We start from the raw sequence: 12,029 nt of genomic DNA, 5'->3' as shown, positions 1-12,029 counted from the left end.
TCCCTTTTCTGACTTTGCATTTCCATATTCCTGACTCCAGAATGTGCCCTCTCTGATGAGGCATGTGTTGTATTCTCTGTTGTAATCTCTAATTGTCCAATGGAGAAACTGTAATGTTTTCTAAGGAACTTGTTTGTTGGGCTCAGCCCTGGAAAGAGCCATTTGAAGTCTTGTACAATGTTTTTTATTTTGTTGGAACAGCACCAGCAATGCAAGTTATGTTATTGTGCTAATCCAAAATGTAGACAAATGTTAAGAGAGAGTCACATTAATTGCTGACTTACTCCTTTTACTAAGACCACAGCAGATGCACAGGCCTGCTTGCTTGGAAATTACTTTTAGATCAGATCTCAAAGAACAGAGATCAGAGCCAGGAAGGAAAGCAGAGTTAAGACACACTGAGTATGCCTACTGTAGCCAGCGCTGGCACAACATACGTAGTGAATGTGAAATTCACCATTGAGTCCTTTACTTTGTGTTGTATATATAGCATCCTGAGACTGAGATCAGGAGGTTATCGATGTTTTATCTTACTTGTTAGTATTTCGGTGTTTCCTTTTGGAGCTTAGGCTTTAAAATCTTAAAGCAGGTAAACTGTTTGAATGCAGTGGCATCAAAGCTGGTAGCTCAGCAAATTTGGGCTCTTTAGTTGCAGTGACTGTAAGGCACTATTTCAGGCACAAAAATAAAAATTACTGTGGGAAAGACACATGGTTTCTCCCAGCCAGAACAACCATAAAGCTCGAGAAAACACGGGAAAGGTGACAGTGACTGCTTGCGTCTCATGAACACCCACAAAACAGACCAATGCAGTAATGTGTCATCTTAGGCCAAGCAGATACGGGTACGTATCTGCTTTGAATTGGGTTCTATCAAAAACACTGCATAACCCAGACCTTCTTAGAAGTGAAATTATTTCAAAAGAACTATTATTCGTCATGAAATTATTTCTTATTAGAAAATTGTGTCTCTCACATGGTTGAACTTACTGAAGTTTTTTTCAGTTCTATATTCCTGCTCTGTTTGTTTTCAGTGGCTCACGTGTGTGGTGTGCATACTATAATTTGGAAACCTCTGCTCTTCATTATTATGCAAACTAGCTTACCTAGCTTACCTTTCTGGTTCCCAGGAAGTATTGTGTAGCAAGTATTTGGCATACCAGTTTTGAGTTGAGTAATGTTTCACTTGTTTAATTTTACCATCAAATGTTGTGGTTATATTCACCATGTTTATTGAACAAAAGGAGTGGTATCGATACACTTCTTGTTTTCTACCTTATTTGCTTGCAGAGTGATTTACTCCTTGCAATAAATGCTGTGAAAGGGAGGACAGCATTTGGTAATCCTAAGGATGTTTCCATGCAATGACATGAGAAATAATAGCCTTGTATGCATCACATCTCCATTATTCCCAGAAACAGGTCTACCTTCTGTTGAACTTAGAATATTTTTGCTTGTGTCTGGAGAATAGCTTTGCAAGAAATTTTTTTTTTGATTTTGCTAGCAAGTGTATCTGAACTAATACTTCACTAGAACTTGATCTGCGTCTTAAGTTTTTCCAAGATTCTGCTCTTCAAAGATAATTCTTAACCTTCTGATATTTGCCTTTTATTTTTTTTGGCCAGCACCATACTGCAGAAAGAAAACTAATTTCTTCAGCTACACAGCCCTACTGACTTCAGCAAAAGTTATTTTTCTCTTTTTACAGCATTGCATTATCAACTGCTTGCAGTATTTCAGCAGTTGCTCACCACAATAAACGCTGCCTGACGTTTAACCTTTAGAGCTCATCTGCACAGAACAGAATATCAGTGTGAAATTTTTGCACTGTTCTGAAGTTGCAAGGCATTCACAAGTCTGTCATTGCTATGATAGAGAGGGGACAATGTATCAAAACGCAAATACATAATTAACTTTAGAGGATAGCATTTAATAGAATTTGGAAGAAGGTACATTTTTTGTTTGTTCTCATTAGAGACACTCGGATCTCCAGGCTTCCTACTCTCCTCCTCCACACTCCAGATTTTCAGATAGTTTTAGCTTATTCCAGGCTGTTATTCTTAAAACATGTTTGGGTATGTAGTTAGCAGTATATGCCTCAAAGTATTGTATGAGTTCCTCACAAAAAGGGCAAGCCTGTGAATAGTAGGCACTGAGTTACAAAAACTTAATTTTGAGAGCGGGTTTGGACACAGTTGTGGGCAAAATCCATGACCTGATTTACTAGATTTCCTGCTCAGGCCTCAACAAATCTGCTATTGTAACTGCTTGTGCAAGAGTCCTTTGGCTGCTTTCTTCTTTGGACTTAGGAAACAGCTCGTTCTTGCGCTGGCCCCACTATGGCTCCTGTAGCGTTCAGTGAAGCAAGTGGATGTTTGAATGAATCTTTTTAGTGTCAGAACTACTTAATATTGTTTTCAATTTACCAGGAGATTGTATGTCTAGATTACTGTGGCTAAACTAATGCTTTAGGTAAAGGCTTTGGTAGGGAGAATATTAGCTGAACCTCCATGTGTGTCTGGGGGCAAGTAGGAAGGGTGAAGCTTTGCACTGATGTTATGCGAAAAGATCTACCAATATTAAATCAAAACCACAATCATGATGGTAGGTATTGTTGGGACTTAATACACTGGGTGTGTATATGTAGTTATGTAATTTTCAGAGAAGTAAAGCTGGTTTTGAGACTTAAATTTTGCCTCCTGCCAGTCCCCAAAGAGTAACCCTTTCCCCATAGGCTTTGGTTACATCCGGAAACATTGCATTTCGTGCATTCAGAATGTACAATCAAGAGTAAATCACAATGGCAGTAAAAATTAGAGGGGTACTGGAGCAGTATGGATGCAGGGATAAAAGCGGACATCACAGAAAATCTGATGGTGTTGAGATTATTTTCCTGAAGCTCATGGAACTTCTGATGGAAGACCAATGCAGTACTGAAACATTACTTTAACCTTTTGTAAATGCACAAGTCTTTTTTTCATGTTACTGGCATTTCAAGCTGGTTGACTGTCTAAAAAGTTCATGGCTCCAAGTTATTTTTAATTAAAATACTCTGAAAAATTAGATAATGCATCTCCTAGCTTCAAACATCTAATTTTCTTGCAGATGATAAGCAAAACAACTAAGCACTTATCAAACTTACGTTTGTTTTTCTTTTCTGTTAGTTATTTCTCTTCTTTCTCATTTACATTCCTGCCTGCCTCCGTTTTAATTTTCTCTGCTCTTCAATGTATTTAATTATCCCCAATTATAACAGGCTGTGTTAGTCCTGTACTAGTGAATACAGTAACTGGCAAGTAGTATTTTGCTCATTGCATGTCTGAGTTCAGTTAAAATCTCTCGGTTATTATAATACATAAAATTGCAGAAATACACAGGTGTTTCTTTAATCAGATTAAAATCAATCGCAATGGGGATCTGTTTCAGCCCAGTAGAAAGTGCAGGTTTTTGCAGCATGTCTGGCTTTTTGCATATATAATAAAAAATTAAGTTGTACTTACAGTGCAATGATTGAATTTCTAAAAGGTAGACTGCCTTCTTAAATGGTCAGAATTGAGCAGAATTGCTTGTGGAGCAAACATTTGGTATTTTTGTACGTGCTGAAAATGACGTGTTTGGGGTTTTTCTTAAAATACGCTTGCAAGTCTTTGTTATTAGATAGAAATACAGGAATATTCACTACAGATTTGTGTCACATTTTATTTATTTATTGCCTACATCACCTGGAAGGTAGTATCTTTCACTGGCAAGAAACTAGGGCTTAGATTTCCAGGGATGTTAAAGTATGCTTTTCCTCCAGAGAATGTGACTACTCAGTTCTGCATAGAAGTATGGTGTGGCCAGATTTCATTTACCTTTTTCCATTCCAGCTTTACGTATGAAGAAAGCTGAACGTATTTTGTTCATCCTGATGTGGCTATATTACTCTTCAAAACATGTGGCTTGGGGATGTGGAACGATTAACAGAATTACATGTTTGAAATATGTCATGAATACCTGTAGCGTGTCAATCTGCAGCAAATAAGTCTTCCAGATAGGATGAATCATTCATATAATGGCTTGTGCAACAGTAATGAATGTGAAGATGTTCTTATTCCCTGCACTCACCAAGCATTGAATTGTTTGGAGTGTTAAACCACAGTACATTTTAGGTCAGAATGCCTCTTGGAATTTTGTATTATATCAGCGGTTGCAGAAGATCTCACTGCAAAGAAGCAACCTCTTCTGTCGCTTGTATTACAGCGGAGGAGCTTTGCAAAATGGCTTTTGTGCATTGAATGCAATGAGCATGTGCTAGTCTGGTGGGTGGGGGGGGATGCTGACAACAAAACTGATTCTTAAAGCAGACCAATGTTTTTGCATTAAAAATTGGTTTTCAGATGTTCCTGGTTTTGTGAGACTTTGTGCTAAAGCTGCGTGTGTGTGTTAACAAGGCAGAATCCAAGCCTGAATATTTACTTTGAGGGACTGGGGTTGCATTTAAATGATATACTTAGACTGAAGTAAGGACTCCTGCAGCAGGGTGCTGGCTTGCCCCCCTGCCAGCCATGTTCCTGCCTCTTCCCTTGTGCCAGCAGTGGTGCTGGAGTGGCCATGGGTTCACTGAACCCACCTGTCTAAAACATAATCCAGCTTTCAATTGTTTCATTTCTGCTGCTCATCTCAATGCGTGGTTTCACAATTGCTGGTGCTAGCCTAGGAGGAGGAGTAGCCAGGAGGAGAAGCTGGAGTAGTTGCTGACAAGGAGGGAGAAGGAGTGGTAGGCAATAGAACTGCCCTGTTCAGCAGCAGCTCTGTGTCTGGGTGAGTGATAGCCTTAAACAGGAGAAAGCACGTTGATAAAGTTGCATGCATAAAATATGTTCCAATTCCAACCCTGGCTGTACCTTGTTTTCTCAGGGAATTCGAATAATAAGGTACTGTTTTGATGGCGATTTCCAGCCTTGGCCTGAACAGTTGGCAGTAGCAGTGCCTCTCACTGATCTGCAGTTGTGGAGGTGGAAATTTTGAAGTGAGCTGTCAGATCTGCAGACAGACAGAACAGTTTTCAAAAAGCTCTAAGACATCATCACACTTTTCACCCTCGCTGCAAAGTTGTAAGACTGATTTCTCATGTATGTTCAGTTGCCTACCTGATGTGTGGGATGTACTGATCCTGCCAGGAGTTTCTCTTTCTTAAAATTGTTTGTAAGTTGGGGATTTCCAAATTGGACTGTGAACAGTTGCAATATGGCATGGATTTCTGGAGGAGAGGGAAACTCAGCCTGTCAGCTCTTTGATGGAGATGGGGAAGACTTGCTCATACAACCCCCATGCCATCCCCTGGGTCTGTCCAAGAACTTTCAATACTCCAACCTACATAGGAGAGGTGGAGATGGCACTTAAGGTATATAACGTGTATATCCTGGTGTAATGAGGAATGGTCTGGGATAGAGTTCCCACTGTAGTACAAGACAACTTTTTGTATATGGAGATACCCAAAGAAGCACAGCTGAAGAGTTTCCTCCTAAGATCACAAATGTCTGGTGAGCATTATTAAATTGGCCCTGTGGCTGGTCCCAGAACCTTTATGTTCTTGGGGTAACTGAATGAAGCAGAAGAGGGAATGGTGCAGCCACGAGTGTCCTGCATGTGTTGTGATCCTGATACTAGTGCCTTGGTTGGGTGGGTTGTTGATCTCTTCATGGACCTTTGCAAGCCTCCATGTTTGTAGAAGCCTCTTCTTAGTGTACAGCTATTGCAGTCTTTAAAAAGAAAATAAGCTTCTAAGAAATAAGTATTTGAAAATACTGTAGCAATCCACAAAGTATTGAAGAGTCTTTAAACAGTGTTAAGCAATAGCTGTGGAATCTCTTTCCACCGCTGTTTTAAGAGTAGGCTTGGCTGTTGCTAAGAATGGCTTGATATAATGGATTTTGCCTCGGGATAGGAAGATGCATTATATCAGCTCTTCTAGGTTCTGCAGACCAGTTGTTTTTCAGAAGACAACAGAGGATTGCCTTATGAAATGGTTGGCTGGGTTTTGGATTCGTTTTTTTGGAAACTAGCAAACAAAACCCCAATTGTACTTCATTTCTGCTAGTACAAGCAAGCAGAGGTAAAATGATGGCAAAGAAAAGCAATAAATTTAACTATTCAAACTCTACCCTAGTTATTTTGTGAAAATGAAAATAATTATGGCAACACTGCAAAAAAATGAGAAATGGATTTTCAGTCTTCCCCTTGCACTTCCCGACTCAGAGATGGAAGAATATTGACTTACGTGAGATTTCTAGGTCCTTCATATAGTATTTTAAGTCTTTGATAAGGTTTACAGAATGAATAACTTCCACGCCCACAAAACAAAATGTATGGTTTAGGCTTACAGAAGTACCTTTCTAACACATGCTTTTACTACAGTTTCTATTGTTTAGATATGTTTTGCTTTATTTTTGCATCCAGCTTTCTTACAAATAGCAGCATATTGATCCTCTCAATTAGAATGAATTCCGTTCTGCTAGGATGAAATGCAATAGAAGTTCGCTGGCTTTGTGCTTTGCTCTTTTTTTTTTTTTTTAATGTCCGTAATAATTGCTCTGGCCTACAAAAAAATGACATTTAGCAAATTTTGGATGCTATCTTCAATAATAAAAATATTTTGAATGTATAGCATTTTGTGAACACTTTGGATACAGAAATAGAATGGCTGAACAAACATGCTGTTTTTTCAATAGCTCTATTGAACAAACACATTGACAGTTCAGATGGGAAGAAGTCAGAGATTGTAAGCTTTCTGTAGGAGATACTAGGCTAGCCATGGTGGAAATATATATATATATATATATATATATATATATATATATTTAATACATGCAACTCTTCAAGATTTAAGCAAAGTAATAAATTTGAGTGAAAGGTAAAGCTTATTTTTACAATAAGACACTCTCCAAAGTGAAGACAAGTATTCAAATTTTCGCTGTGGAGAAGTGTTAGCGCTTAAAATGTGTGTTTGTAGTCATTCTACTTTGCATGTAATCCTGTTTCTAACTCTTGTTTTTTGAACATATTTGTTTTTCAGGCAGCAGCATCTGTCCAAAGTCCTTAATACCGTCTAGATCTTGTCCAGTGAGTGCCACAGCCAGGCTAGTTGAGCAGAATGCACGCAATGAAGCGGCTCAGGGATTAAATGGAAGTGTGCCAGTCAAACAGTCCCCACGTTCAGCTTCAAATCCAAAGCCACAAGGTAAATAGTATCAAATACTTCAGTTTGGTAATTTGTTCTTCATCTTACTTTCAGAGAAGTAGAGCACCTTGAAATAATTGTACTTCTTGGAGAGAAAATAATGGGGTAAAAGTTTGCTATGGAAATACAAATGTTCTGTAAATGCTTTGAATGGGTAGTTTCTGATGAAGTAATATTTTGCTGAGAAAGGTTCTCAGAAGAAAGATTGGACTTACTATCACGGTTTAAAAAATGGTAGGTGGTGCTTGCATCTCAATTATCTAGCAATTTGCTGTGCACTTACTGCCAGGCAGCAAGTGTGAAAGTCTTTCGGTGCCCAAGACGTGGCTAGTAGTTAGAGATGAGAAAACATGTGTAAGTCCCTTGTTAATATTAAGCTGATGTCAGGGCTTGTTTTTCATACGGATTACCATTTTTGAGCTGGAAGGTTGTGACACTATTTTTGAATGAGATGGAGTGTTTGGCAAGCTGACTTCACAGCAGGGAGGAAATTCAGGACCTTTGAGATTCCAGCTGAGCTCAGTACAGGTAGGATTATGTGGAAAGAGATTGGAACTTGGTGCTTGGACAGTAAAAGCTGTACAGTATGTCCTGCAGAGTAGTAGATTGCTCTTCTTCCTGTCCATAAATAGCGTTTTCAATTTTAGAAGATAAACCTACATGTTGAAATTACAAATCTAAACCTCTAACCATTTTTTATGTGGTCTTCTCAGTAATGTTAATGATTCTGCTGAGGTTCATCATAACAGAGTCCCTGTGAGTCCCTATTTTCTGGAAATCTCGAATTCAAAGAGAATCTGAACTGATGTCTTTTAGTAGCGATGTACAGTAGGAACTTCATCTCGAAAGGAAAAAAGTGAATTTTGAAGACTGATATCACGATCTTGCTCAGTGAATTGGATTCTAAGACACAGTGCTGATACGAGAGAAGCTAGAGTCACTTACAGAAAACTAGATCACATCTAAACCATGAATAGAAAATAGAATCATGTAGACTCATCATGTTGTGGATTTAAAAATCTGTGTATCGGTCCATGGGAAAATGCATCTTGAAGAATTTTGCAGTAGTCCTGAATTTATCTTAGAGTTAAGGAGGGGAAGAAATTTTTGAAAAGCTTTGTTTATTTAGGGTGAATGAGAGCAAAATATTTTTTTAATGTTGTTTGTTATTATTTAACCTTTGATAAAACATTTTTAGTTTAGTGAACAATACTGGCAGTCATATGTAAACATTGCTTATCAGAGTGGTCTCTCTGCACCAGTTCCTAGGGCTCTGAAAAGCATTCTCCAAAGCTAAGTTAGCAAGAGACCACATGTTCTTCCCAAGAAAAATATTTTAGAAGAGAAATGGGCAATGAATAAAAAGATTTAAACTTTTCAAAAACAAAGACAGCCCACTTAGTATAAATTTCAGCTGTTAGATAAATTAGGCATTGGATATTATTGAACCTCATTCATTCAAGTCACTACACAGCTGTTGTTGCTCTTTTGTAGCCATGACTTCTTTGTTTATGCCAAAATTGCTTGCTCCAAAAAGTGGCATAGCCAGGAGTAACGTTGTAGTCTAAGAAATGCAGCTGTGGAGATTCTATACAATAATACTGTCATAAATAGTATTTTGTGGATGCTCTATCCATGGGCCTATGTCTTTCTCTGTTCCTATTAAATGTGTGCTGCATATCAAAATTGCAGAGTATTTTGTTTTGGCTTTTTTAAATTCAATTGAAGCAAAACAAAATAGAGACCAAATTGTTTAAGCAAACTAAATTGATCTAGTTTATTGGTTTAAATGTTACTGAGTTTTTCTTTGTTTTTTTTTTTTTTTTTTTAGCAGCTATTAACGTACAGGTATGGAGTCATTTTGGTTTTATAGTAGCAGGAAGTGTTTCTCCAAATTGTTGTTCTAGTCTTGCAAATACTAAATGTCCTTTTGTAATGAAAGGAAGTAAGATCACAGACCTGAATCGAAATGCCAATGTGTTTGGTTGCTGATGAATTAACTGTGAAATGACCTTCATCTAACCTACAAAAATGTATACAATTAAAATGAGAGAGAGAAAGAACACTTTGAAGTTGGATTATAAGTGGGGTATGGGTATTTTTAATAAACTTAACTTTCATATAGAGGCAGAATGTCCAAAATCTTGTGCTTGAAATAAATGAACCATGGACTCTGAACCTGCTTTGCTTTGTACTTGGTCACTGAGCAGTAGTTTAAATTTTTGGAAACAGCTTTCTTAGGGCAGTTAGAGCAAGTGAACGCTTTTTCTGCACAGAATCCAATATAAAATTCTTTCAAATTATTTTTTTCCTGGCATTTCAAGGAGAAAACAAAGTAGCTGTCTGATACATTGATAGTAGGAAATAAAAAAAAAAAAAAAAAAAAGGCAATTTTTGTTCCCCATTAATTCCTTCCATCAACAATTTAGCAGTTCGTATGTCAGAGTTCTGTGCTAAGTAGAAGTTGATTCACAAAAGTCTGCAAATTTGGAATGAAAGCAGAAGGTGACTGAAGGCCAGTTAGGGTGTTAAGCGAGGAAGCCTCAACTGCAGAGAAAAGCAGTCACAGTGTGTACCAGCTGTGAAATGCGGTGCTTTGTCTTTGCATCAGCGTGGTGCATTCTCTGATAAAGGGGTGAATCCAGACTGGAGGTAGTCACTGGAAATAGCAAAATACGCTAATGAGTTCTGGGGCAAATGTGATGTGCAAGAAATGAAGCAAATTGTTAGAAAACTTGACATTTGTGCTTACCTACAAATACTTGGGCAGCGATCTGGACCTAGTGATAGCAGACTGCATGTGAAGTCACATGAATGAATTGATGTGGTTTTTTTCTAGGTTCTTCTATTCCATGCTTTTTGAACCTCTTTTATGAGCTTTATATGATGCCCAATTATGAAGTATTGGACACTAAAACTGTTGTCTCTAGCAGCCAGTATTATTGTAGGAAGGAAAATCTGTTAAGTGTCAACGCTTCCTCAAAGCAATGAAGGATCTTGTCAGTTGAGGGCTGCGCATCAGTTTCTCATTTAGATTTTTCTAATGAGCACTTAGGAGTACTTGTGAATCTCCTGCTGATTCCAAAGAGGCATCTTTGTTAGGGTTGGAGATGATGTGCTGCTCCAGAAGATGGCCTGGTGTGTGCTACTATGAAACAGTATGGACACAAACATTCAAAACTTGGTCAGCTGAAGTCCATTTACTGTGTCACGTCAGTCCTGCTCTCCTTTCTCTGCTAATTATAAATTAGTCCATGGTTTTGAAGCTATTTGGTGGCCTGGGCCCAGAAAAGCTGAAAAGCCTCTTAAAGGTGTGCAGTGTATACTGTATTTTTCTGGCAAAGGAAACTTCCACAATTAAAGGTGAACCTGAGAGCCAGCTAGACTTCTCCAAACTGTATGGTGCTTTAAGAAACGGAAACCTGTAGCAATGTCTCTTTTAGCAAGCAAAATGCTCATTTCCAAACATAATCTTCAGAAAGGAGATAAATGAATAAAGCGCACTTGAGTGTTACTGGTTTTATTTCTTAATATGTTTTTGAAAGATACTTGTTCTGACACGATATAAAAATGTGGAAATGTATATCCCAAAGAGGAGCTGACATTTTTCCTCCTTCTGCTGAGTCTAGGTTACTGGTTATTTTGTACTGTTCTTGCTACTGTGAGTCTTTAGTATCTATCCAGCTGTGCTCGTTTGATCCTCATGAAGGTGATGGAGCACGCAAAAAGACGATGAAGATGACTCAGCTGGGAGAACTGTAGTTGCTTACCCCAGGAACTGTTTTCATATTTTCATTGAATTAAAACGTGGCAGCATTTTTAACCAGCAGAATTTAAGTGCATAGAGGGTGAATGAACATGCTTTCTAAGAGAAGTGATAGACTTTGCTAATATGCCTTCTTGTCAGCAGAGGTTGTTGCAGCTATTGAGCCATTTGTAGGTGTCTCAAATTACCTCTCATCTCCTTATGCATATACCAAGTTGAATGCACAACTAGGGACTACAATTTAAACACTGATTGTATATTTTGGCTAGCACAATGCAGTAGCGGCTACCTGAGTATACTAAGGGTTTTTCTTCAGGCAGAATATTCTGTTCATATCTCCTAATAAGCTCAAAATTCTACAGTGTAGAGATAAGAGTATTTATAGATTTGACAGAGCTCTGTATTATGCAGTATATTAAAATAGGCCAGTCTTTTCTCATTTCTTTTCTTTAAGATCCTTGCTGTGTGAACTTTGAAAAATAATCTGATTAAAATAAAACACTTTAGAAGTACATTGAGGGAAGAATTAATGGAATTTGTTTTCTGTAATTCCTGTTAATAAGGTTGACCTTACAGGGAGGTTTGCAGTGCTTTTTATACTACTGTGCTTTTCTTTTCATTGATCTTGTGACTGTCCTTTCCCCACTGCTCTATTTCTAAAAGTAATAGTAGCAACAGCAGCAACTGATTATGGGAAATGCTGTCTGTTGGATGGTAATAAGAAATAAAGAAGAAAATAACTTCCACTGGGGATTTGGTATGTCTATTTGGTTTGTGGTTCTCCTCTGAAGACGTCACAGGAATTTTTGATATACTGGTTCTGTCCAGTTTGACCAGAGATTCCTCCAGCTTACCCTACTGAAATATTATGTTGGTATTTTTCTTTCCTTTTTTTCCCTTAATAATAGCTATGAAAATGTGCAATCCCTTCACAGAATGTCCTAGAATTTGATTTTTGTCCCAAGGGATCCCCTACAAAAATAGCTTCCAACTAATTCTTTCTGCTTTATTAGTAGACACTAATTCCCTCAACTTTAGTAGC

The 12,029-nt window shown here is 37.9% G+C and overlaps 1 protein-coding gene across 10 annotated transcripts in view; it reads left to right on the top strand.

Moving 5' to 3' along the window:
• Positions 1–12,029, top strand: part of FGD4 (FYVE, RhoGEF and PH domain containing 4) — a 120,926-nt gene that overhangs the window by 69,431 nt on the left and 39,466 nt on the right. For all 10 annotated transcript variants that reach the window (XM_040561526.1, XM_040561515.1, XM_040561591.1 and 7 more), the window contains one exon: positions 7,057–7,221. In XM_040561526.1, coding sequence (XP_040417460.1) covers positions 7,057–7,221 — 165 coding nt within the window. The remainder of the gene's footprint in view (positions 1–7,056; positions 7,222–12,029) is intronic.

This window comes from Cygnus olor, chromosome 1, assembly GCF_009769625.2.
Source record: "Cygnus olor isolate bCygOlo1 chromosome 1, bCygOlo1.pri.v2, whole genome shotgun sequence".
In the NCBI taxonomy this organism is placed as follows: domain Eukaryota; kingdom Metazoa; phylum Chordata; class Aves; order Anseriformes; family Anatidae; genus Cygnus; species Cygnus olor.
The sequence above is the reverse complement of the archived record's forward strand: the minus strand, read 5'-3'. Positions and strand labels throughout refer to the sequence as shown.